The sequence below is a fragment of the Polypterus senegalus genome, chromosome 8 (assembly GCF_016835505.1).
Source record: "Polypterus senegalus isolate Bchr_013 chromosome 8, ASM1683550v1, whole genome shotgun sequence".
Classification (NCBI taxonomy): domain Eukaryota; kingdom Metazoa; phylum Chordata; class Cladistia; order Polypteriformes; family Polypteridae; genus Polypterus; species Polypterus senegalus.
In genome coordinates this window covers 175,066,195-175,093,681 of record NC_053161.1, presented here as the reverse complement: position 1 = coordinate 175,093,681, position 27,487 = coordinate 175,066,195, and the positions used below count along the sequence as shown (strand labels likewise).

General features: G+C 39.7%; 1 protein-coding gene across 1 annotated transcript; it reads left to right on the top strand.

Moving 5' to 3' along the window:
• The first annotated feature begins 144 nt into the window (after positions 1–144).
• On the top strand, positions 145–26,003 carry LOC120533461 (zinc finger protein 287-like). The gene is made up of 4 exons (XM_039760374.1): positions 145–262; positions 8,190–8,638; positions 24,329–24,618; positions 24,787–26,003. The coding sequence occupies exons 2-4, from the start codon at positions 8,227–8,229 to the stop codon at positions 25,006–25,008; spliced, it is 924 nt and encodes a 307-aa protein (XP_039616308.1). The 5' UTR covers positions 145–262; positions 8,190–8,226; the 3' UTR covers positions 25,009–26,003.
• The last annotated feature ends 1,484 nt before the right edge of the window (positions 26,004–27,487 follow it).

Genomic DNA, 27,487 nt, shown 5'->3' with positions numbered 1-27,487 from the left:
CCTGTAAAACACAGGGAGCGCGCAACTCGGGCAGGCACCGCAGATCAGGTAGCGACAGATAGTATCAGGATAGTATTGCAAGTTTTGGGACGATACTGTTTTCGTCGCCCTTGATGACGTACTTAGAGTACTTTGACCCGTGACGTCACCGAAAGCGGCAGATACGGAAGTCGGCGCGCGCTTCTCGCTTGTATGCAGCAAACCGAAACAGGCTGCTGAGTAGGTCGGCTTTAAAAATTATCACATTGCACACAGGGGGAAGGTAAGTGATATGAGTTTGGCGCCGTCATGTTATGAATGTGGATTTTTCATTTGCTCCAGACGGAGTCAGTTTTGAAAGAAAATCATTACCGAGAGACGAATGCGTGAGTTTACATCAGCTCCAGTCAAAGTAACTAAGTATAAGAAAAAAGGGCGTTTGTGTCTATCACGTCAATTTCACTAACACACACAGCGCTTTACTTTGTACTTTTCTTTCTCCTTTATCATTCCACGGTGTTCGTGATCGGTCGGCATTTCAGAAAGTAGCGAGGAGTCAGTCGTGCTTTACAATTCTGAAAGACAAACGAGAACTGAAAGAAACTGGAGCCCGCGGCCGTAGAGAAAAGTCGAAGTTCATGCGAAACCAAGAACGAAAACAAATGTATAGAAGGAGAGAAAGTGTAGCGCTGTCGTGCCGGTATTCCTCGGGTAACCCGCCTGGAGAAGTCTAAATGTAATGTTCATATCTGTTAATGACGGCGTCCATAATCAGTGTGTGTGTACTTATATACACGGCTTAGCATTCTGAAACCTGCTTAATTCAATGTAGTCGGCATTCATTTAGATGCATTGCATGGATGAACAATTAAATGGATGTTGTTTTGTTTCTCTTTTAGCTCATGTCATATGAAAGCCTATGTTTTGGTGCTAACATTCAAAACCAGTAATGCATGTTGATGAATATTGGGAGGTTAATAGAGATTTGTGTTTGGTGTTACTGGCTTACAGTTCCAGCAAAATGAATTTTATGGTCTGGGTGCTTTTTCCACGTGTCTCCTATTTATTTATTTTTATTTCGTCATTATTTCTAAAGATTTCCAGGTTTAGCGGGCTGGTAAACCTAACCTGACTTACTATAGTGGTGGATACGCATGCAGTTGTACCCTATGATGGCCCGTAGTTGGTTCCTACCCTGCACAGCTACTCTGGTTTTCTTCCCATATCTCACTGACCTCAGTTTCTGTGTGCTTTGTACTAGATATAGAGATGAGGTGGATGGTAAAACTCATATGGCGGCTGCTCACTATATGTAGTTTTATCACACTGAGCTCGGCCAGGGTGTGTGGGTCACCTTTTTGTGCCACTGGGAACTCTTAACTGAACACCACAGACTGGCCTGGCATCCCTATTCCCAGCAAGGATCTGCTTGATTTAATTAAAATCTTCATGAGGGTCAGTAATTGATTGTTCTTTAGGTGGACCCTCCCCATGGGGGTTACCCATAGTACATTGGTCACTGTGGAGCACAGATCTCCAGTCAATGGAGCACCAAGGATGAGTGAGGCTCTCAAGGTCTCAATACTGGGAGAAGTTATTTAGTAGGAGTTTATTCCTATTTTTAAATTTTTTTTTTCTTATGGTTTTGTGTGTTTGCGTGCAACATTTACTTCCTTATGATGGATCTGATAAACTTAATGCTGGATTTGTGTTGTTGGAAACATCAATAAAGTTTTTTTTCAGAGCGTTAGAAGTAAGCTCTACAAACATTCGTTAAGACTTGCACTATTTAGTTGCTGTCCACCATTATTATTAAGCATTTTTTTTCCAGACAGTTTTATTTCTAAGCTCTCTACTCATACGTATGATGCCCATTATACATGACACTCCTTGAGTCTTCAAACTGTGAGGTCAAAATTGATGTTATAGCTGTGGACAGAAGTAGATTATATTAGAAAAGAATTCAATAAAGAGGGCAGGAAAAGATTATGTGAAATAAGAAAAGTCCACAACGATGCTGGTTCACTGAGTATTTTACTACATATCTTCACTGTGATTATATATATTTAGTTGTCTTTGAATTTGAGGAGGAAATTTTCAGAAGTAATAGTTTTTATTACTGTGAAGTCCTTCCAAATTTTTGATTACTCACGGTAGACATCAGAATCTGCTACACTGACAGTAAACCCCCAATTAGTAGTAAGTGAGCAGCCATTGTAGCAGTGTATTAGTTTAAAGAAGTACAAGCCTTAAATTATTCAAAAGGGTCTCTACCTGTGTGATTTGTAAAACTTCTTTAATGTTTTAAATCAGTGAGTTGAAGTTTTTAGCTCCTCCTGATCCCTGCCACTGTTGTATTTGTTTTTTACACTTGCAGTGTTCTTTCTACTGTACTGATCAGCTCAATTTTCTTCATGTTTTATAAATTTAGTGAAAGTTGGAAACCTGTGGTTGACACAGACTTCCAAAATAAAGATTAGATGTTTGTCTTATTAAAAACTGTTCCTCATTTGCCATAATCCTACTGCATTCCCTCAACTTTTATAATCTTTTCATCTTTAAATGTGCTTTTGCAACTCTTGTTAATTTGTAGCCAACATGTATTTCCTAAATTGAAGACCCGCTCACACCATAGTTTGAGCTCAGATGTTCATATGATGACATCTTGTCCTCTCACGGTTTAATATTTTTTACCTTATTAAATGTAGAGCCCCTACACCATATTTTTATTAGGGCTGTGCTACCTCTTACCAGCTTAGTTCAGGACTGGGGATGTGCATATCGTAACACAGGCCAATATCACTGGTTATTTCTGTTCCTAAGAATTTTTTTGAAATGACATAATAAAGCTTGAACCACCATCTTATCAGAGTTGTAATAGTCAGGTTTACAAGTTTCAGGAAAAATACAAGTTGTAATCAAACATCAATCAAAACACCACATAATTAATATTAATAAGTCTGTATGAATTTTCAAAGGAAGCACATAAAATGAGTTGTGCATTACAAACTAAAACGCTAACAAAAATCCAGCAGACTATGTTCACCACAAATTGAAGCTCATGTAACACAGGCTAACAAGAAAGTGCTGACAATTGAAATACTGTATTTGAATTCTTCCAACTTAATGTGTATTTGTGCGAGACATGTAGTGTAGGATCGTTTACTTTTTATTAAAAAAAAAAAGTCTACACATGCCAAGAATACATAACATGACAATTGATATAACTAATATAAGGCCTAAGGTTATTAGTTTTTAATACACAGGATTAAACCGGAAAAAGCTAAAAAAAAAAAAAGAAAAAGCAAATTGAATAATAAACTTAGATTAAGTTAAGAATTCTTAACAGAGCAGTTGATTTAGTTAATGTTTTTTTTGTTGAGATTACAAACCTATGAGTGTAGTTGACTTTATTTAATAATAGATTGGTTCATACCAACTATATTCTGCAAATGATGGTATCCATCTCTTACATGTGCTAGTATTTGGTAGGATGCAGATTTAAATCTCTTTACTGCCAGAAGGACCCTTGAGCGAGGCCCTTAACCTGAAAATTTCTTCAGGGGCTCTTGCTGTACAATGGCAACCCCGCATTCTGTCCCATAAAGGTCATGCGAAAAGACAATATCGCCTCTGGATCAATACAGTGTACCAAACTAAAATATATATATATATATATATATATATATATATATATACAGTATATCTTGTATTGTAGTTACAGAGTTATTAACTGTGTTAATGGATGTATTATCAACATGTAATTGTATATAGCAGCTTTGAAAAGGGAACTGACTACGATTATTTAATTCATGTTCAATAATGGACTTCTCCAAAAATTGCAGTCAAACGCTCAACTACATTTACTTTTATTTGGCTGATGCCTTTATTCAAGGTGACGTACAATATTTATGATTCAATTGGTAACATTTCTTTTTTGGTTAAAAATAAACCTGTAGGATTGAATGTTCAGCCCCTTTACCGAACATACAAGCATCTCTTATGTCAAGGGACTTGTTGAATATTGTTTTATTAACTGGTTAGTGTTATTCACTTATTTTTAGGCAGGAATTCTGTCATTTTGTTTTTAATAAGGTACAGATGGAGTCAACGCCATTTGCTTCTTTAAGTTGGCCATTGAAATGTCACTGGTGGGGTCAGTATTATGATTTAACTAGCAAAATACCCGTGCTTTGCAATGGAGAAGTAGTGTGTTAAGGAAGTTATGAAAAAGGAAAGGAAACATTTTAAAAATAACGTAACATGATTGTCAATGTAATTGTTTTGTCACTGTTGTGAGTGTTGCTGTCATATACACACAGACACACACATATACATGTATAAATACATACATACATATATATATATATATATATATATATATCACACACATGAGGAGGAGCAAAACAACCCCAACAAGTGAAGACAGTGTGCTAGACCTTAATCCAGTTGTTACTCCATTAAGAAAACAATTAACTCATGGCTGTCTAGAGATCTGACCGTTCATGGCAGATTCTTACTACCAAAAGCTGAATACTTATCTCTCATTTTTCCTATACATTTTCAGCTCTAGAAATTTCAGACTCCTCTTGTACCTTTCACTTCATTGCCAGCATTTAGCAATTGAAAAATAAAAGTAGTAAAAGTTTAATAGATGTCATTGAACTTAATCATCAGTTTGTGTAACGTTAATGCAAATGGCCAGTAGATGTCACTAGGGAGGCGAGTGTTTAATGCTTCAACGTGATTTCAAACGCAGTTGCTTCAAATGTTTCGATGCTTCTTGAGGCTTCACTCTGCCCATTACTACTTTACACTTCTGATAAGTCTTCTTCTTTCAGCTGCTCCCGTTAGGTGTTGCCACAGCAGATCATCTTTTTCCATTTCTTTCTGTCCTCTTCCTCTGTCACATTAATCACCTTCATGACTTCTCACACTACAACCATAAACTTCTCTTTAGCCCTCCTCTGTTCCTTCTACCTGCCAGCTCTATCCTTGTCATTCTTCTCCCAATATTCCCAGTATCTCTCCTCTACACCAAACCAATGCAATCTTGTCTCTCTGACTTTGTCTTCCAACCTGAGCTAACCCTCTAATGTCCTCATTTCTAATCCTGTCCATCCTTGTCATACCCAATGCAAACCTTAGCATCTTTAACTCTGCCACCTCCAGCTCTTTCTCCTGGTTTCTGGTCAGTGCCACCCATATAACATAGCTGGTCTCACTACCATCCTGTAGACTTTCCCTTTCACTCTTGCTGATACCCTTCTCTCACAAATCACTTCTGACACTCTTCTCCACCCATTCCAAGCTGCCTGCACTCTCTTTTTCACTTCTCTTTCACAATCCCCATTTCTCTGTACTGTTGATCCCAAGTATTTAAACTCATTTACCTTCTCCAACTGTACTCCTTGCATCCTCACCATTCCACTGACCTCCCTCTCATTCAAACACAAGTTTTCTGTCTTTTTCCTACGGGCCTTCATTCCTCTCCTCTCTAGAGCGGATCTCCACCTCTCCAGGGTCTCCTCAACCTGCTCCCTACTATTGCTACAGATCACAGTGTCATCAGAACAAAACTTTGCAATTCTGATAAGTAAAAGAGAAAAAAGAACTGAGCAAAACTTGAGTCTGTGACCGTGGTGGACAGAATGTGAGATGAGAATAAGTACAAATGAATAGACTGGGAGATAAGTGTAGTTCCTCACTGTAATTTTTCAAATTTTCTTGTAGATGTTAATAACTGGCAAAGGTTAGCCATCAACTTTCTGCACGCTTCGTTTTGTGGATTTAATTTTATATTTGCCAGTTTTAACCAACAGTGTACACTCACAAACCCCTAATGGCAAAGTGAAGAAATGTCTTCGAAAAGGTTTCCAATTGTAATGCAAATCAAAAAACGGAACCTCTCATTCATGTAAATATTCAGACTGTTACTTCTGTACTTCGCAGATTCCCCCTTGGCAACAGTTCCAGCTTTGAGTCTTCCTTAATATGTCTATATAGGCTGAGCACACCTTTGGGCAGTTTATTGAATTTATCTTGGCAAATCTTCTCAGTCCTGTGTGCCGTTTCGGAGTTTTGAGAAGTTATTTTATGGTGGCTGGAGTGCCAATCATGCTGGCAACCCCCAAGTTTTCCCTGTAAGTTGGAGGACCACTTGCAGGACCGGATGCAGTTTAACATCCTACTCAGGACTGAGTAGGGGGATTTCCAACAAGGATCGCGAGGTGTTTTGTCATGTGGCGGGTGTGGCAACACACTGTACCGATGCATGCTCCCCAGCCTGATGTGACCGGAGATCTTCTCAAGCTCTGTTAGATTGTATGGGAAGCATCTGAAAATCAGCCAGGTCTCTCCACTGCTTTTCTTTGGGGTTTAAGTGTGGTCTTTAGCTGGACCACTGTTGGACACTCAAACTTGCCCCAAAGCCAGCACATCATTGTCTTGGTGGTATACTTTGTGTCATTATCATACTGAAAGGAAAGCCATCTCCCCAGTCTGAGGTTGTGTGTGTAGTCTGGAGCAGGTTTTGCTCAAGGTTCTCTGTGTATTTGACTGCATTCATTCTTTCCCCAGTTCTGACCACTTTTTCCATCCCTGCTGCTGAGGAGCACCCTGTAGCATGATGCCGCCACCACCGTGCTTCAATGAAGGGATGATATTAGGCAGGTGATGAGCAGTGTTTGAAGTCAACTGGTAATGCCTGATAATGAGTATTAAAGAAATTAACAATTTGAAGTCTGTGTTCCTGTCGCACAGCTCCAGTAGTGCGAGTTTAAATCTCAGCCAGTTTACTTCCCATTTGCAGTTTTCATGTGTGCCCTGTTTCTGCTTTTATTATTATTATTATTATTATTATTATTTATTATCCCACATTCTAAAGATGCACTGACAAATCTAACTTTGCTTTGCAAGGTAGTTTTAGATTGATACTGTTTTATTTTGGTAGAGTAACATATTGCTGTACTTTCCCCTTTGTATTATTAATATGTAGCCTCTGTCAGAACGCCTCAAATCCCACAGACTTACCACTGTTTATAAGGTATTATTGTATGTAACTTCTCCCCACCTTCCCTTCTATATCTATAACCTTGCACAATTAGATGTAGTACAAAGACAAGCAGGAGTTGCGTTACAATTTAAACAATGTATTATTGGTAATATTTATAAATAATAACAATATGCAAAGTACATTTGAATATTGGCAACCATACAACCTGATTAAATGGTGATGTGTAGTTTAGGTGGCACACAGACTTGTTTGTTACTTAAAATGTCTCTAGTTAAGCACCATTTGTGCTCAGCTTTCTTCAGAACAGGCCGTATGCTTGTTCCAATACGGCTGATGAGCTGTGCTGTTCATTGTGTTGTCCTTTCCTTCATCAAATGTTAGTGTGAGGTTAAGCAAGTAAATTTATAGATGTTCTGTGCAACCCCTGGAGCCAATAGGGCATCATAGTACTTAAAGGCCTCTGAGACAAGCCAATTCCAAACAGCCGTACCTCAGACCAATGGGGAAATAGAATATCTTAACACCTGCCACCCCACAAACCATTTGTTGAGCTAAAATTTGCCAGTTAGGCAACCTGGCTTTTGTGTGGGTTGAAAGACTTTAGCAGAGAAAAACTCGCCAGACTGGTTTATGGCACATCAACCCCCACCTCTGTCATAAAATTACAAAGAGACTCAGTCATAAATGGGAGTAAATATGAATTCTTCACACTAAAGTAACACTAAATTACATTGCTTTGCCTAAATTACAAATAAAGACATACAAAATATTTATCAAGTTATATGCAAAATCTTGCATCACAACAGATAATAAGTGGTTTGACTTTCAAATCGCAGTATTGCTACCAATTACAGTCATCCCTACATACCACCTGGCCTCTCTCCTCTTATCAAGATCCGCTTTGATTAGAATATTCATGAAGGTTAGTTATTGGTTGCTACTTATCTGGTTTCTCCTTTTAGGATTACCCACAGCAGATTGGTCATCTTGTTTCAGCTTATTGGACCTTCCCTCCGCTCCCAGGATTGTTTCAAATCTGATCATTTGAAATAAAGAGTAATGTTACTGTTAGCATGCTATGAACGGTCAAACGTTATATAAACCTTAACAGAGAGGGTGTTGTGAAATGATATTCAAGTGACTTCAGATCTAAGTGATGAAGTTTTAATGAAGTCAATTGCTGTTCTTTTTACAGAGAAAAAGAAAAAGCTGATGTTTACTGGAACATCTCAATGGATGTGAAACGGGAGAGCTGTGATGTGGACAGAAATATCATGGATATTAAGGAGGAAGGCTGTGAGTTGGAGTCCATCTACTTTAAACAGGAAAGTCTGAGCATTAAGGAGGAGAGCAGTGAACTGCAGGCAGTGAGCATTAAAGAAGAAGCTGAAGAGAAGTTTCTCAGTATTGAGACGCTTAACCATACAAATCTGGACAGTGTAAAAGAAGACACCCTTCATGATGGGTGTCAAGATGGAGTGGTGACCAGGTTAGACTTTTCTAAAGGCAGTCACTGTTCATCTCCAGAGCCTTCTGTCAATGTGAAGAATGACTCATTACAGTCTAAACCAAAGAGTACTGAGAAAACTTCATCTGTTAGAGTTCAGGAAAATCGGCCACCATCTACAAAGAAGTCTGGAAGAAGTAAGTGCAAAATAAAAAATGGGCAAGTTTTAGGGTTGTGGTTTATGTGCTTGAAAGGTCGGGTCTTGTGGTTTTTATGAGAAATACTGTGTTTTATTGTGTGCTTAAATGTAGTTTGAGATTTCATCAGTGTTTATGTAAGATTTAGCAAATTTTCAAGCAAAAGTACTAAACATATCCTTGGTAAAGAGTGCTATACAACAGCTGCAATAGAAGTTTGTGAACCTTTTGGAATTTTCTGGATATCTGCTTTAACTCACCTTAACAATGTGGTCTGATCTTCAACTATGCTCTAAATTCAGGCCACCACACTTGTCCTAAGCTAATAACACACAAACAGTTGGACGGATTCTTGTTACTCCTGAACACATTTTAATATTCACAGTCCACTCTGTGGCCCTCCTATCTTTACCGACTGGTTGACCCTTCTTTAATAGTAATGGCCTTCACCAAACTTTTCATGTGGCTGCTGATCAGCCTTGAATTTTAATCCATACCTTCTCTCCAAACCTTTTTGGTTCCTTTTATTCCTGAGAGCTCTTCTGTGATCAGTTCTCTTTAGGTCAGGCCACAGCATCACATGTCTCTTACTGGCCGTTCCAAAACACCAATTTCCTTATGTTTAACTCTTTGTCCTTTTTTATTTCTTCCTGGTGACTCTGAGGCTAGGGATCTGCACTGGCATTCGGAAGGTTGCCGGTTCAAATCCCGTAAATGCCAAAAGGGACTCTGCTCTGTTGGTCCCTTGATCAAGGCCCTTAACCTGCAATTGCTGAGCACTCTGAGTAGTTTGAAAAGCGCTATATAAATGCAAAGAATTATTATTGTTATTCCTGTGTTTGGTCTCATTGTCCTGTGTCACCACTCAACTTTTGTTAAGCTTCTGATATCCTAATGTTTTGCTGTCAGATTTTTTGATAATATTTTGAATTAACTGTCCCTTTGATCATGTTAAGCTCTCCAGGCTTTGATGAAACAAGCAGGTTGCTGATGATGCTCCCATTATCCTTGAGGCTTTAGTATCAATGTGCAGTTGTCTCCTACCTCCAAACATGGTGTCACGTGTTTTGCTCAGTGATGCTTTTGTTAGATTATGCTGATTTCCTTGGTGTTATCCTTCTGTAAGGAACACTCTTATGTTGGGCCCTAAAAAATTAAAGGAACACTTTTTAATCTGATTATAGCATCAAGTCAATGAACATCTGGGCTATTGATCTGGTCAGTAGAGTAGCGTTGAGCGTTGTTAATCAGTTTCAGCTGCTTTGGTGTTTATGAAATGAACAACAGGTACATTAGAGGGGCAACAATGAGACGACCCCCAAAACAGGAATGGATGGATTAACAGGTGGAGGAAGACCACTGACATTTTTCCCTTCTTATCTGTTTTTTCACTCATTTTGCATTTGGTTACGGTCAGTGTCACTACTGGTAGCAGGAAGCCATATCTGGACCCTACAGAGTTGGCACAGTTAGTCCAACTTCTCCAGGATGACACATCAATACATGCCTGTCATTGCCAGAAGGTTTGCTGTGTCTCCTACCACAGTCTCAAGGGCATGGAGGAGATTCCAGGAGACAGGCAGGCAGTTACTCTAGGAGTGCTGGACAGGGCCCCTTGTAGAAGGTCCTTAATCCATCAGCAGGACCCACTGGTATCTGCTCCTTTGGGCAAGGAGGAACAAGATGAGCACTACCACAGCCCTACAAAATGACCTCCAGCAGGCAGGCAGAACACTGGTGCGAATGTCTCTGACCAAACCATAAGAAACAGACTTCATTTGGCCCAACGTCCTCTAGTGGGCACCATGGAGCTCGCAGTAGATTCTGGGTTCGTTCTAGTGCATGACAATGCCTGGCCTCATGTGTTTGTGAGTTCCTGGAGGATGAAGGAATTGATTCAGTTGACTGGCCCCCGCACTCACTCGCCTGACCTCAATCCAATAGAACACCTCTGTGTTAGACATTTTGTTTCGGTCCATCCGACACCTCAGACTGTCCAGGAGCTCAGTGATACCCTGGTCCAGACCTGGGAGGAGATCCCCACCCCCCAGGGATCCATCGTCTCATTAGGACGTTGTCAGGCATGCATACAAGCACATTGCTCTATGCAAACTACTAAGTACCATTTGGAGTTGCTGCAATGAAATTTCGGCCAAATGGACTCATCTGCCTACTGCATCATTTTTTCCCTTTGATTTTCCAGGTGTCTTTGAACACATCACCATATCAGCCCATAGCAGTAGAGATAGCCAGCAGGATTTTTTTTCCCCATTGAGATCTGATGGGTTTTCAAAGTGTTCAAAAAAAAAAAAAAAGGAACAGATTTTCCTTTTTTTCTGCAGGCCCTTTGCTCTTCCTCTCAGTTTTTTTTTTTTTCCCCCCCAACCTCTGCCTTCACACTGTGATCTTTGCTGGATGCCAACTCCAGTAATGAATTTGCTCCATTTTTGTAGACAGTTTAGCACAATGTCAAGCGTTTCAAAATGCTTTGTTCAGGTTTTCCAGTTTTATACAGCTCTTCAGCTTGTGACAAGCCTTATGAGGTATCTGGATGGAACATTTAAGCACTGAATTGGAGCAACAACGTGAAGTGACCCGTTAACATCATTCTTGCATTGTAAAGTGAAAAAGGATGTGTGTATGTGTTACTTTTGTGTGAGAGTGAGTTAAATGTAACTTTTGCTCCTGAAAACTTTGTTTTTGTGGTTACCGTTAAGGAGCTCTGAGGGTGTTTCATACCTTTTTATCTATTTGTTTTTCATTTTTTGCTATCTACACAAGAGCTACTTGAATGTTTAGTAAAGGTACTTGTATTCAAACCTTTGTGTCTCTTGGTCAGAAAGCAGAGAAAACTTTTGCAGTTGCCGGCAAGCCAGTAATTAACTGGTGTCGTAGCAGCAAACAGTCAAGAGAAACTGGGATTCCTTACTAGGAAGAAGTTAAACATTTGACATATGATGCAGGACAGATTTAAAGAAATTAATCTTAATTACCCACTGTAGAGTTCTTATTAAAGAATCTGCAAATGTAAAAAATAGCTAAATAAGTCATAGAAGACTAATTACCCCAATGCTAACAGTAGGGCATTTAGAGTAAAAGGGAAATCATTAAGAAAGATATCAGGGAAGCAGAAATGTAGTTACAGAGGAATATTGCAGATAATTTAAAAAGATGCACCAAAGAGAGTTTTTCAATATTTTAGTAATAAAAGAAAAGCCATGGAGGTGAAGCAGATCAGGAACAATAAAGGGGAATTACAATTCATAGACAGTGTCGCAAAAACGAGACATAAAAAGCACGAAAAGGTTTGGGGCAGCCACCCGTGTAATTGTTTTCTTGGCTGCAAAGTCGATCAAGTGAATACCGCACTGATGTGCACAAAACCGAGTCCAAAACAGAACTGAGGGTGTAGGGAAAAGGTGGAGGCTTTTAAAGGGGGAGACAGGAAGTGTTGTCAAAAGGGTCCGGCTCATGAAGGTCTTCTGCCATTGGTGCGAGCCCGGACGTGACATCACAGGGGCTGGAGCCAGCAAGGTCTCCTTCCATTGGCTTGGTCCCGGAAGTGACATCAAGAGGACCAGGTGGAATTTCCCGTGAGTGGTCTGCAGGCAAGGGAGAAAAAGAGTCAGTGCACTCTGACACATCCCGGTATGTCTCGTAACTGCCCTTCCTCAAGCCCTTTAGCTTCCTCCCATGCGCACATGTGTGACAACGGTGAAACATCAAATGCACTAAAGTTATTTTTTTTTCTAAGGTCTTCACAGGTGAGCAAGTGGATAACCTCCCAGTGGTAAAAGTGACTACTAAGGAGGTACTAAGGGATTTGGAAATGGTGGAGAGAGAAGTGCTGCTGAGATTAAATAGGCTGAACTTAAACAAATCACTAGGACCAGATAATATTTATCCTCAAGTGCTTAAGGGGGTAAGTGAATACAGATATAAACCTTTGTCACTGTCAAAACACAAAGGGAGAGCAGAAAAAGATATGGGGATCCACCCCATATATTATAACAAAAAAAAAAAGATGGCTCCAGAGTACTCTCTGGTTCCTCGTCCAAAAAGGGACAAGCTAAAGAGGGAAGGTGCTGGGTTCTTACAGAGGTAGGGGAGGAAGAGGTGGGTCCAAAATCAAAGAGCAGGAAATGATGTTGATGGGAGGTGTAGCTAGGAAATGGGTACAGGAACTGGAGGAAGGTTTTTAGTAGGGGTGGGCGGAATGACCAAAATTCTATATCATGGTATTTTTCGTAATTCTTCCGGTTTCACGGTATTCAACGGTATTTTTTTTCCCATGCATGAGTGGATTTTAACCAAATTTTCCACTGCAGTACACTGGCTAAGACTAACCTATGCCACTGTCATGAGCATTGTACATTGTACAAAAAGACATCTTAATGTGTACACAAGTATTAATACGTTTTTACCTGGCCCCATAAAGTTATAGTTTTCAAGGGGGTGGCACTAATGAAGAGAAGGAACCACATTGTATGACAGATAGTCAAAATATAGAACCTTTTTATTGAACAAATTTTGCAAAAACTTTTAAAAATATAATTTGGACAATATATTTTCAACCATCCAAAGAGGCCTTTAGACTTATCCAGAGGTGCTTGTCAAAAGTTGTATTGCACTGAACATGTCTTAGAAAAGGAATAATAATTAAATACTGTTTGTAAACCAACTACACTTTCTGTTAATGTTAACAATCTCTGTCCACTGACATGTTAAAGTGACTTTTTAAACAACTTTACCATCATTAAAATGGATATTTGAACTAATAAATAATACTGTAACAATAAAATAAATAATGTAACTTCCAGTAATAATACTATTACAGTACTTCAAAAGTTCAAGCCCAGGTACCTTACACAGTATTCACCAAGACAAAATAAAACAAGTGCAACTTGGTGATGACAGCTTTACCAACTGAACCGTCATTAAGGCAAATTGCATTAATATGGACCTTGCTTCAAGCTAAGGTATATACATAAATAATAAAACTGCAACTTGCATTTATAATGCTATTTTTAGTAGGTCTGTTTTTAAATTCAGTTCGCCGTGTCCGTCTCCGTGGGTGCGATTGCACGACCGATGAGGCGATTAGGGCGACTCGCACCCGATCATTCTCTGTTGCTTCATCAGCATGTGAATAAGGTGCTGTGCTGACGGAGATGTATATTTATGGGCCGGCAGGATAGGGGGAAGCAAAAACAAAAGCTAGAACACAAGGACGTTAAAGAAGGGAAAAGGCAGTCATGAGAGATGATCCAGACACCAGGAAAGTAAAGGCAGCACGAGCTGGGGCGATCTAGGGGCTGGTTCTTCCCACTGACTAAGCGTGTAGAGGACATCTGAGGAGTGTCTGAGTGAGTGCAAAGGAAGTCGAGAGGTGTGCCGAACTCGGACGGTGTGGCTGCGCAGTGTGGCAGCAGCCAAGACAGGAGTTGGCAGTAAGCAGTTCGTTCTGTAAAGGCTCCACCAGCAACGCCCGTAAAGGGGGAGCACTTGGAGACAGAAGGTGGTGTGCTGCGATCGGGCGAGGAGAGAGAGACTGCATTTTAACCTCTATTTTAACAGATTTATTTATTATGGATTTTATCCCCACGTTTCACTGGTTTTATGGATTTGCTCTTTATTTGGGTACTGTATTTTTCTGAACACTGCACATTGGGCATTTTTGGTTTTATTTTTGACTGTTTTTAACAAAAGCACTTGAGCACTTTCCACCATCCCCTGACTTCATTGAGATTTTTCAGCTCATCTCGGTCATAACTATTGATGGTGTTGGTTCAACAGATTCCCATGTGGGAAGAGGGAGTCTGTAGGGAACCGGCATCATCACAATATTACACAGTAACCAGGTACATTACACAGTATTGGGGGAAAAAAAAAATAAAAGAAGTACAACTTGGCTTGCAGTATTATCCAGTATTATAGAAACAGTATTCACACATTTGAACATAATGGTCCGCATCTGAACTTTTAAAACCAAAGTTTCTTTAGACAACAGACACGGCACCTTTTTTCGTCAAAAGTCCTTCTGTGTCATCATGTTCAATTTTATCATCTGCTACAGCTTCCATTTAGGAGTGTTCTCTGTCCATTTTCAATGCTGAATACCTCCACTGACGCATGTACTCTGCTGCGTTCCTGTTTAGCGGTGCAGCAGTGAAAAAGGTCCCCCCTTAAACAGTTTCCCGCCTCGCCTTTTTGCGAACATTGTTTAGGCTATATAAACCAATGTTCCGGTATAAGAAAAATCCATCTCATAACAAAAATAAAAAACGTTTTTTGGTATGAACCGGTATACTGCCCAGCTTTACTTTTTAGGCTGATTTCTCCTCGGGTCATCTGCAATTGAGGGAAAAGAAAGGTTTGTGCACTTTGTCAAGGCCTCTTCACATATCTTGCCCTCAATTAAGCCCTTAGCCTGCCTCTGAAGCGTACTTGTGTGACAACACATTTTAGAAAGGCATCGCACACTGCGGAAATTTGTTGACTGGAAAATGAAAAATATCTTGTTTTATGAAAAAGGTGATTGGGATGATCCAAGCAGCTATAGACCAGTAAGCTTAACATGGATCCCAGATAAATTAATGAAAGGAAAGGAAAAGATAGAGCAAGAAATGGAAAGAACAGTTTTACTGATCAGACCTCCCTCGCCTGAACCCATTCTGATGTGTTATTTTGGCCCCACGGCTAACTTAAGGCACAAGCTCTCCCTCTGTCACCATCCTTGTTTCAGTGCGGCTCCATTACTTTATCAAACAAATCGCCACAACCAGATAATATTCACCCTCAAGTTCTTACGAATGCTAGAGAGTACAGATTTAAACCCTTCCCAAGGAGACGTAGTTGCTCCTTTGAAACACCCTCTTAAACACTGATGCAATGGGAAACAAATATTTTTTTTTTTTTCTCTAATATAACCTTCTTTTGTTGATCAGCTGCTGCTGCTGTGCTGCGTGATCTTCATTTTGTGTAGCGCTTTGAACATTTACAAGCGTCTACAGCAGCTGTTCTACTATTTTTCTTTTATTTCTGATCCCAGGCGTGGTTAAATCTCTTGGCACAAAGTCTTGTCTCACAGGACATGAGTTCTTGATATATTTTTTAGTTTATAATTTAAAAATTGAATAAGAATCTGAAGATCTAACAACGTCACATTAAAGTTTGATAAATTCTGAAAAGAATAATACCAAACATATATATGTAGGTTTTAAAATAAGCCCGAATAAAAATGTGACATAAAAAAATCACATAAAATCATTGCACAAAATCATTGCACTTTTTGGCTTAGGATTTTATATACTGTATATAGAGCAGATTTGGATAGGAATATGAATAACAAGCTGGTTACAATTTCAGAAAATACCATTATTGGTGGATTGGCAGATAATCAAGAATCTGTTGAATTATTACAGAGAGACTTGGACAGCATACAGGGGTGGCTAGATTTGTGGAAGACAAAATTTAATGTAAGAAAATGTAAAGTATTACACATAGGAAGCAAAAGTATATGGTTTGAATATACAATGGTACAAAAAATACAAATATACAGAGGTCTGAAAATTCTAAGTATACTTGATGGGACGAATTTAGGAGTCATAGTGGACTCATCTCTATCAACTTCCAGACAGTGTTCAGAAGCCATTAAGAAAGTTAACAGAATATCAGTTTATATAGCGCCTTGATGTGTGGAGTACAAGTCACAGGAGGTTATGTTGAAGCCTTATAACACACTGATGAAGCCTCATCTGGAGTCCTGTGTGCAGTTTTGGTCTTCAGTCTACAAAAAATACAAAGCAGTGCTAGAAAAAGTTCAGAGGAAAGCTAATTCTAGGGGTGAGAGGTAGAATTATCAGAAAAGATTAAATGAGTTCAACCTTTTCAGTTAAAGCAAATGGAGATTAAGAGGAGGCATGAGTGTTTAACATCATTAAAGTAATTAGAGCAGTGGAGCCTGGCTGTTACTTTTAAAAAGAGTTCAACAAGAACATGAGGACACAGTTGGAGACTTGTTAAGGGACAGTTCCACATATATAGTGGGTACGGAAAGTATTCAGACTCCGTGCCTGGCTGTCTCCACACATACCGCTTAGAATTAAGGCCAAAAAGTTCTTGGTCTCATCAGACCAGAGAATCTTATTTCTCACCATCTCAGAGTCCTTCAGGTGTCTTTTAGCAAATTCCAAGATAGAACTTTTTGGCCTTAATTCTAAGCGGTATGTGTGGAGACAACCAGGCACTGCTCATGACTTGTCCAATACAGTCCCTACAGTAAAGCATGGCGGTGGCAGCATCATGCTGTGGGGGTGTTTTTCAGCTGCAGGGACAGGAGGACTGGTTGCAATCGAGGGAAAGATGAATGCAGCCAAGTACAGGGATATCCTGGACAAAAACCTTCACCAGAGTGCTAAGGACCTCGGACTGAGCCGAAGGTTTACCTTCCAACAAGACAATGACCCTAAGCACACAGCTAAAAAAACGAAGGAGTGGCTTCACAACAACTCTGACTGTTCTTGAATGGTCCAGCCAGAGCCCTGACTTTTTCCCAATTGAGCATCTCTGGAGAGACCTAAAAATGGCTGTCCACCAACGTTTACCATCCAACCTGACAGAACTGGAGAGGATCTGCAAGGAGGAATGGCAGAGGATCCCCAAATCCAGGTGTGAAAAACTTGTTGCATCTTTCCCAAGACGACTCGTGGCTGTATTAGCCCAAAAGGGTGCTTCTACTAAATACTGAGCAAAGGGTCTGAATACTTAGGACCATTTGATATTTCAGTTTTTCTTTTTTAATAAATCTGCAACAATTTCAAAAATTCTTTTTTTTTGTCTGTTAATATGGGGTGCTGTGTGTACATTAATGAGGGAAAAATTAATTTAAATGATTTTAGCAAATGGCTGCAATATAACAAAGAGTGAAAAATTGAAGGGGTTCTGAATACTTTCCGTACCCACTGTAGATCTCTAGCGGACTAAAAAACCCAGCTAAGATTCCAACCGTCAATAAGACAGCGATTTATTTATTTTTTCAGTGGGGATCCCAGAAATGCACCCAGCCTTGGCCCAACTCGCACACACTCCCTTGCAGAGACAAAAAAGCAACCAGTAATAGAAATTAAAGAATATTAAATTATCCTACCCCAGTTCCCCTTACAGCGATATACAATAAACACAAATTCAACAATAACAAATCACTAACAAAGATGATAACAATGATGAAGTCCATGTAAACGGCAACTAATGAAATGATGGCGGTAGGTAGTCCAATAATCAGAACGCTGTATGTGAATGTAAAGGTCAGTCCTACTGGTATTTCCTGATGAGATGATGATGTGTCAATGGGATCAGGAGCGCTTCTTTCTTTGCAAGATGACAATAAATCCTCAGACAGTCCTCATGTAGAAGAAAGACACCAGACAGTCCATACACCCAAAACAGGAGACGATCTCCAGGACAAAACGAGAAACACATGTAGCAAAACAGGAAGGCAAACAGATAGGCCACTCCAGACACTTAACGCAGAAGACTTTTTGTCCTCTGTTGAACTGGCCTCCTTTTAATGTTGTGCCTGCCTCCTTGTCCCCAGCAGTCCCTACATCCTCAACAGATGACCAATCAGAGCCACTGCTGGGAGTTGAAGTTTCATTCCCCAGTTGAACCGCTACACATTAAAGAGTTTTTCTTCAGACAGAAAACACCCACCATTACCAGGCAGTGTGTTGGAAAGTAGGACTTTGAAAACTTAAACTGATGTTGTTTTAGAGAGGTTAGGTGGATCAGATTGGCAAGAGTTGTTGGGCTGAATGGCCTGTTCTCATCAGATTTTTTTGTAATATTTCTAATTTCTGTTTAGTGAAAGGAAAATAATTTTGTAAGGCTGTGAATTTCGTCCACCTTTCTTTTCTCTGTATGAAGATAGGGTCTTCATCATTTGTATCAAAATGTGCTATATAAATAAATGTTATTGTTGCTGTTTTCTGGCTGTTAGACTGATGTCAAGGTGACTCGCGCACACTCAATTTAAGAAACTGAATAATACCCCCAGGCTACCGGCTGCAACACAAGCCCGAAAGATGATCGATCTTCTCTGATTGCTTAACATTCAGAGATGTGCTGTTGTCATGGAATTCTGCTCCCTTTTTACTCCAAACCCACCTTTGCACACTGTGTCCAACAACTTGTGTTTTGACTTTATCAGTCCACAAGACTTGTTTGCAAAATGCATAGCGCTTGTTTAGATTTTCATCTGCAAACTTCTGATGCTGAATTTTATGGTGAGGACACAGGAGAGGTTTTCTTCTGATGGCTCCTTCGTGAAGGTCATATCTGTGGTGTTGTTGCTGCACCAGAAGAACAGTGCATCACCACTCTAGAGTGTGACTACAAAACATCTTAATGAAGCTTTAGGGGTTTTGAATTGCCTTTCTAGCAATCTTATGAGCAGTTCTCTTGGAAACTGTTTTGATTTTCCAGAATTCAACTTGACCTCCACTGATGCTGCTAACTTCCATTTCTTAATAACACTACAAACTGAGGAAATGGCTCCTTGAAAACTCTTTGCTGTCTTCTTGTAGCCTTTTCCTGCTTTGTGACCATTAATTATTTTATTCGTCAGAGTACTAGGCAGCTGCTTAGAGGAGCCCTTGGCTGCTGATTGCTGGGACAACCTGTGAGGAGTCTGAGAATTGATACAGCTTTGACATGTGCATCACATGATGTTTCCTAATGATGACTGTGAACAAGCCAAAGCCCTTAAGGAGCTAATATAAAGTCTGACATCTTGGGGGTGGGGGGCAAGCAGTTATCCGAGACCTCTGATCACTTGGGGTGCCCATACATTAGTGGGGTACTCCTTCATTTTCTCATACTGCAAATTGCAAATAAGACACAAACACATTCCATGTCATAAAATCGGTAGACCAGTCAACCAACTGCAAGCCGATTTCACAATAAACAGCCAAAACTGGGCAATTTTGATTCAAGTCTGATTAATTTGTGTAACACTACTGTTTAATTCAGTTGTATGTATTGTTTATAGCACTCTTCATTGAGTGCAGGCTTAGACTGATTGATGTTTGCAGCCATAACAGAGATAATAATTACATACGTGAACACACACATTAGAGCAAATAGACAGGAAAAGTTGGCAAATTTTAGTTTACTGAACATAATTAAGTCCTGACAGTAGATACCTGTTAACATTATAATGGCAAGTATAAATGTCACCAGCATATCACAAAGCTTACCAGTCCTGGGGCCTCATGTATAAACGGTGCGTACGCACAGAAATGTTGCGTAAGAACTTTTCCACGTTCAAATCGCGATGTATAAAACCTACACTTGGTGTAAAGCAACACACTTTTCCACGGTACCTCATACCTTGTCGTACGCAAGTTCTCCGCTCGGTTTTGCAGACTGGCGGCACCCAGCGTCAAAGCAGTGCTACTGTTCCTGTGTGGTTACACCTTATTTTCCCGACGTGGCTTTATAAATACACTGAAACTAACCGCATATTGTTTATTAGTGTAACGCATCTGATTGTAATTAACTTTTAACAATATAATGGTCCAGGGAACAGCCATATAGTATTCCAAATACCATAACTGCTTTAGCGTTGTTACTCTCACTTCTCCTTCTTCTTTTAGCTCCTCCCGTTAGGAGTTGCCACGGCGGATCATCTTTTCCCATATTACTCTCACTGCACCACTCGGAGTATTTATATCACTGTATCTGAGTATGAATCACAGCAGCATCTGATCGGAAAGAGAATTATCGGTATACAGCTTCAAGGACACGCTGTCTCAGCCATTGCAAAACATTTCAAAGCCTTTCCTGTACGGACCTCGTGGTTCAGAAACAGTTTCATCCCAAGAACTTTAAATGCACTCAATCAATTGCTCCTTGTAGAACTGTTTGTACTTATAAGTACAATCACCTCACTGTAAACTCGCACTACAGTTATAATATTACACAACCTGAGCCACTTTATAAAGCGCGTATTTACATATGATGACAATATCATTTTTAATGTGAAATGCAGCAAAATATGTTTATTACATTATACAGATAAAACTTTAACTTCATTTAAATAATCTATATTCTTCACTCGGAGTGTCGTGAAGGATAGAATAATTAAATATGTACTACGAAGATATTTCAGTGTTCCTTAAACGTTTTGAAGAATCGGAGCTAAGCTTACAGATGGCTTAACTTCTATTACAGGGCTGATCGTGTACCAATCGGTTACTTGGGGATAGAAACGCAATTACTGCAGTGGCGGCTACGCCAATATATATTGAATATAAAACAGAGAAAATAGCAACACAGCTAAAAACGCAGTGACAAATTTCGGCAAAAGTTAAATGCTTGTGTCATGATCACGAGGCGGCTATGCAGTGTCTGCAACGGACGTGGCCATCCACCGTGCATAAGCTGCCTTACTGACATTGGCGGGCGAAGGAGCCACCGATTCTTCCTCTGCCCAGTGCCACCACAAGCCTAGAGCCACCCCTGAGTACTGCTGCAATAAATTATTTCGTCGAAGTGAAACCCATGTTTAATAATGTGCTTTAACTCCTATCATCATAAAAATGATATCACGTATACATCTCAGTATTTTAGTTATTCAGAGAGCTGTAATATCACGAAAGTAATGGATTCCGTGTCCAGTCGGAGGAAGAGAGCCGGTTTAAGAAGCAAGTAGTGATTCACACACACAGCGCACATAGAAAATCAAATACAAAACAAAGCATTTAACGAGCTACTTTAATTACAACATGATTTGAGAAACTGGTTAATTAAACGATTTTAAGATGAAGTTTATGATGTTCTACTTTAATGACAAAATAAACTACGTGATTAAAGTGGAAATGTCAAGATTGAAGTTAACATTTGGTGCTTTTTCCCCACTGTGTGCCTTTTTTTCTCTGTACCCTAATAAGCTTTCATATGACACTCAGACAGTGGGCTACGACTCGCCTTTTCACGGTGAAAGCACTTTTTAAGCACTTTGAGCTACTGTGTGTATGAAAATGTGCTATATAAATAAATGTTGTTGTTGTTGGTGACTTTGATATGTGACTTCTTTTTTTATTTCCGGCACTATGAGATTTTGTGAACGTGAGCTTTCAAGTTTCTCCAACACGCTATGTCACTCGATCAACTTCCTTTTGTTGATTATACCACGGTTTATTTGAACAAATAGTATGTTTTTCCTTTGCCTCTACTTGGTATTCGCTGAAATTCTTTTATTTTCCCCCGTGCTTTTCCCATTGTCTTTTCACAGAAGGCTGAGCTTAAGGGCGATTTATATTGATTTGCATATTCAAAGAGGTGTAATTCTGGGAGGAGTTGGGGCGTTACATAAAGGGCGTGCACAAGCCTTACTTTTCACTCTGATCGGGATTTATGTAGCGGAAGAACGTGGAAGTTGGAGTATGCACAGATTCCAGCATTTGGATTTTTCTGTGCGTAAGCACATTTCGGCTTTTGTGCTTACGACATGTTATAGTGATAGTTCTACGCACGGCGTTATACATGAGGCCCCTGGTGTCACCTGCCACTCCCCTATAGAGCGGAAACACCAACCGCTTCTCATTTTTCTCCGAGGTCACAGCAGCTTCTGTAGGCCTGGGCACTGAGACATCACTCATCCATTGTGTTGTTTTCCTTGGTGATTTAAAGAAGCCATTTTGTTGTTTGTTTTGGTGTAAAATGCTTTGAGTTTAATTGTGGATAAATGTCAGGACACATTCCGATTATTGAAAGTGCCCTTTTAATGCTTGGCATGGCGTTCTGTTTTATACAGCACTCTCCGTAATGGGTGAGACAAAGAAACATTTTTTTTCATTTACCCCTTTGCTCAACAGATAAAAAAATTACAAGTTAAATAATTAAAATCACATTATTCATTTTCATTTAAAGTGGATTTGCAAACATTTCAGTCACACCCTGTAGAAATGATAGCACTTTTCCCAACCATTTCAGGGCACCGTAATGTTTGGGCCAATTGATGTCAGAGGAGTTTGTGATTCCTCAGGTGTGTTTCATTGCAGTAGTCTTGTAGGCCTAAGACAACTCGACTTGCTTCTACCCTTTGGAGTTTGTGGAGACCATTGTTCAACATGAGGACAACAGCTGTGCCAATGATAGTCAAAGAAGCTATTATGAGGCTGAAAAACAATAATAAAACCATTAGAGACATTAGTAAAACATTAGGATGACCTAAATCAACTGTGTGAAATATCAATAAGAAGAAAGAATGCACAGGTAAGTTCAGTAATCACAAAGGGACAGATAGGCCAAGGAAGACCACCACTGCTGATGACGGACGTTGTTGCTGCAGATTGCATTTTGATCACAGCTTGCACATCCTGATAGTAAGGATATTACATTTATCTCTGTAACATCTTAAATGTACCACCCCATACAGATGGCATGTTGTGACTCAGGGTGACTGAGAGATTCCTCACTCGTCAGGCCATCGCCAAATAACTCGCAGTTGTTAAGACCTGTAAGAGAACTGAGATTGTGTGATTTCTGTGTGATGGTCTCTGTAATGAAGGCATATGTTCAGCACACACTTCAAAGAGGATGACAGTAGGGAACCAAAATCGGCTTATAATTAAGTCATCATCATGAGCCGAAATGTCATTGTGATATATTAAAACTCACTTCTTGTTCAGCCTGTCAAACATCAGAATGTGAAATGTGCAATGAAATGAGATTTTCTGTTCAGTTCGTTTTTCCACCAGCTGTTGCTAAAATGCCAACACAAATGAAGTCTGCATGCGACTTACAAATGCTCAAAACTTGCCAATTTAAGCCAATTTAAATGCCAAGTTCTAGTTTTAAAAATCCAAATTTGTGTGAGAATTGGCTTACACATGTTGCTGAGCATAAGGAAGTTTTATACATGTGACCCTGCTAAGTCATTGTAATAGAGAATGTAAAATTAACAAATTGAGTGTACTTTCCATGTACGATGAGGAAGAGAAAACATTATTATTTAACTCACAGATATCAAAGACTGTGTTTTGAGTTGATTATGCTGCAGAGAGCTATATGATTTGTTCCTGATTTATGCAGAAAAGGAGTTTGGCTGTGTGCACAGCATTAAGGGACTAACTTTTATCATTTATGAGGAAAGGCTGACCTCTGATACTATCAGAAGACCCTGTGAAGAATGTAAGATCTTTATGGTCTATAAGAATGTTTAAATTGATTCTAAGTGTGTATAATTAGAAGGGTGTATTCCTTAGGAATGCAAATGGCTGTTTGTTTCATGTTTTAGGACATTCAAGTATGTCATAAATTAAGATTTAACCTTAAACTATGTATGACCTCAGAATGAACTGCTAGGGTTTTTTTTCCTTTTTCTAGGATATAAATGAGAGAACGGGTTTACTTTAGATATTCGGCCAAAATCCAAATCAGTTGACTGATTCTCTACTCACCAAGAATTAAGAATAAAGAAATTATTTTTACTTTAATTGGGTTTAAGTTCTTACGTTGTTTTTCGACTTCAGCGCTCACAACGACTAAAGTTTTTTTATTGCTTTTGCTTATCAAAGGTTGTTCCTAATTTCAGCCATCATGTATTTATTATGATTTAATGTTAATAATAAGGCAGTGGATTGAAAATAAGCTCTTTTTTCTCCTTTTCTTTTAAACTTTGTACAGGAAATAAAGATCAGTGCAGTTTGGAATCTGGAAAAGAATTCTCTGGCAGGAGTGCTCTTCAGATCCCCACTAGAGTTCACACGGGAGAGAAGCCATATTGCTGTACTGAATGTGGTAAACAGTTTTCACGTATAAGCAGTCTAAAGAACCACTCTAGAGTTCACACGGGAGAGAAGCCGTATTGCTGTAATGAATGTGGTAAACAGTTTTCACGTATAAGCAGTCTGAAGGACCACACTAGAGTTCATACGGGAGAGAAGCCATTTTGCTGTAATGAATGTGGTAAACAGTTTTTACGAATGGACCATCTTCAGAGACACACTAGAGTTCACACGGGAGAGAAGCCATATTGCTGTAATGAATGTGGTAAACAGTTTTCACTTATAAGCAGTCTGAAGATCCACACTAGAGTTCACACTGGAGAGAAGCCATATTGCTGTAATGAATGTGATAAACAGTTTTCACGTATAAGCAGTCTGAAGGATCACACTAGACTTCACATGGGAGAGAAGCCGTATTGCTGTAATGAATGTGATAAACAGTTTTCACAAATGAGCCATCTTCAGAAACATACTAGAGTTCACAACAGAATAAAAAGGGTAGTAGCTCAAAAATCAGTCCAGAAAAACAAGCAACCTTCAGAACTCGAGTGTGAGGTTTACTCCTGTCTTGAAAAGTAAGCAAACTAAACTATTGTTGACAAATTAATCTCTGAGAGAAGCCATATTGCTGATTGGAATGTGGCGATCAAATCTGTCAGAGGAGTTCTCTTCAGCGACGAACTGGAATTCACACCGGAGAGAAGTACAACTGAATTGTCCTGACTAAAGAGTGAGGTTCACTCCTGCCTGGACCGTAAGCACATGTAACTGATTGGAATCCATCCTACTTAGTGTTGTGTCAGAAACAAGTCAACATAGGATATAAACATCTGATTCTCCTCTTTTTCCTTTTCCAGAAACAAATTAAGAACAGGGCATCATACAAACCGCTTCTCACCAAAGCCGTACAGCCTCCACCATGCACCTAGCTCTGTTTTCATAACATATGTATTGTATATAGAACTATTTACGATATACACAGTTCATCAGAAAACAACTCTTTACAATATACATAAGCTCACATAATAAATCATAGTTCAGTTATATAAAAATAGAAAAATATATATTATATAATACAATAAAGTAACCTACATTTCCAAAAAAAAAAAAATGTAAATTAAAAATGAAAATCCAAAGCACCCATATAATCATGTTGTACAGCATGCTGAATTATATTAAAACGCGGTGGCAGTGCACTTAAAGAAGAAATGCTGTTTTTTAAAGTTTGTTTTGTTTTTGTTTGTTTGCTTTTGATAATAAAACATACAAAGACTGTATATAAGAACTTGGGGGGCATGGGGGGCACATTTGTTGTTTAACAGAATTTCCAAATATTCATGTCAAAAAATAGAATAAAATTAGAAAACGCTTGGAGATAGCAGACTTACCTGTACAGCATCCACCATCGCCTGAGGGTGCATTAAGTCTGTGGGGAGTCACATTGATTAGCATTTGTACTACAAAATACCATTGGTATGAAACTAAGTACACACAAACAATTGCTTTTCGGGAAATTCATAACTGAAAGCTACAAACAAACAAGATGTTTTCCAAAGCCTGAGAACTCTCCCCTGTTTCAGGCTCAGGTTGAAGATGTGCTGTTGAAGACTACCCAGCTCCAATGCACAAGCCTTCAGCAGTCGTGGCGATACTCCATCTGGACCCACTGCTCTGCTGGCACGAAGTCTCATCAGTTCTCTGCTTACCTGCGCTGCTGCAAATGTGGGTTGGGGTAGACTCCTATGCTGGTATCAGCAGAAGGATGGGTGGAGGATGCAGTACTCCGAGTTGAGAGTTGGTTAGGGTGGTCAAACCTGTTAAAAAAGTTGTTCATTTGGTTTGCTCTCTCCACATCTCTCTCTATGATGAAACCCAACTTCGAGCTGCAGCCAGTGATGATCTTTATCCCATCCCAAACTTCCTTCATGCTGTTGTTCTGCAACTTCTGCTCCAGCTGTCTCCTGTATTGCTGCTTCACCGCCCTGAGCTGGACTCTGAGTTCATTCTGCACTCACTTGAGCTCATGCTGATCATCGCCTTTAAATGCGCTTTTCTTCTCGTTCAAAAGGCCCTTGATGTCACTTGTAATCCATGGCTCGGTGTTAGCATAGCACCATACTGTTCTTACTGGAACTACAATGTCCATACAGAAGTTGTTGATTGGTTAACCAATCTTGGGGCCTTGGTGCTAAAAATGGGCTGGTCAACTTTGTAATCCAAGACGGACCTTCGGGAAACTGTAAGGTGTCAAAAGGTAAATCACCAATGGGGCAGAGCAGGCATCCTGCTCCTATGTGTGTACAGACAGTACAGAGAGCGTGAATAACAGACACAGAGTGAGGATGAACAACAAGGCTTTAGAGAAAATCTATCACCCAAGGAGCCGGGCAGTTTTTTGGTATTAACAGCTTCTTAAGAAATGTATCAAGTCACCGGAAAAGTGTCAAATGATAAAACGCGTTGGAATGGATGAGTGGACAATATATACTGCTCAAAAGAATTAAAGGAACACTTTTTAATCAGAGTATAGCATAAAGTCAATGAAACTTATGGGATATTAATCTGATCAGTTAAGTAGCAGAGGGGGTTGTTAATCAGTTTCAGCTGCTGTGGTGTTAATGAAATTAACAACAGATGCACTAGAGGGGCAACAATGAGATGACCCCCAAAACAGGAATGGTTTAACAGGTGGAGGCCACTGACATTTTTCCCTCCTCATCTTTTCTGACTGTTTCTTCACTAGTTTTGCATTTGGCTACAGTCAGTGTCACTACTGGTAGCATGAGGCGATACCTGGACCCTACAGAGGTTGCACAGGTAGTCCAACTTCTCCAGGATGGCACATCAATACGTGTCATTGCCAGAAGGTTTGCTGTCTCTCCCTGCACAGTCTCAAGGGCATGGAGGAGATTCTAGGAGACAAGCAGTTACTCTAGGAGAGCTGGAGAGGGCCATAGAATGTCCATAACCCATCAGCAGGACCAGTATCTGCACCTTTGGGCAAGGAGGAACAGGATGAGCACTGCCAGAGCCCTACAAAATGACCTCCAGCAGACCA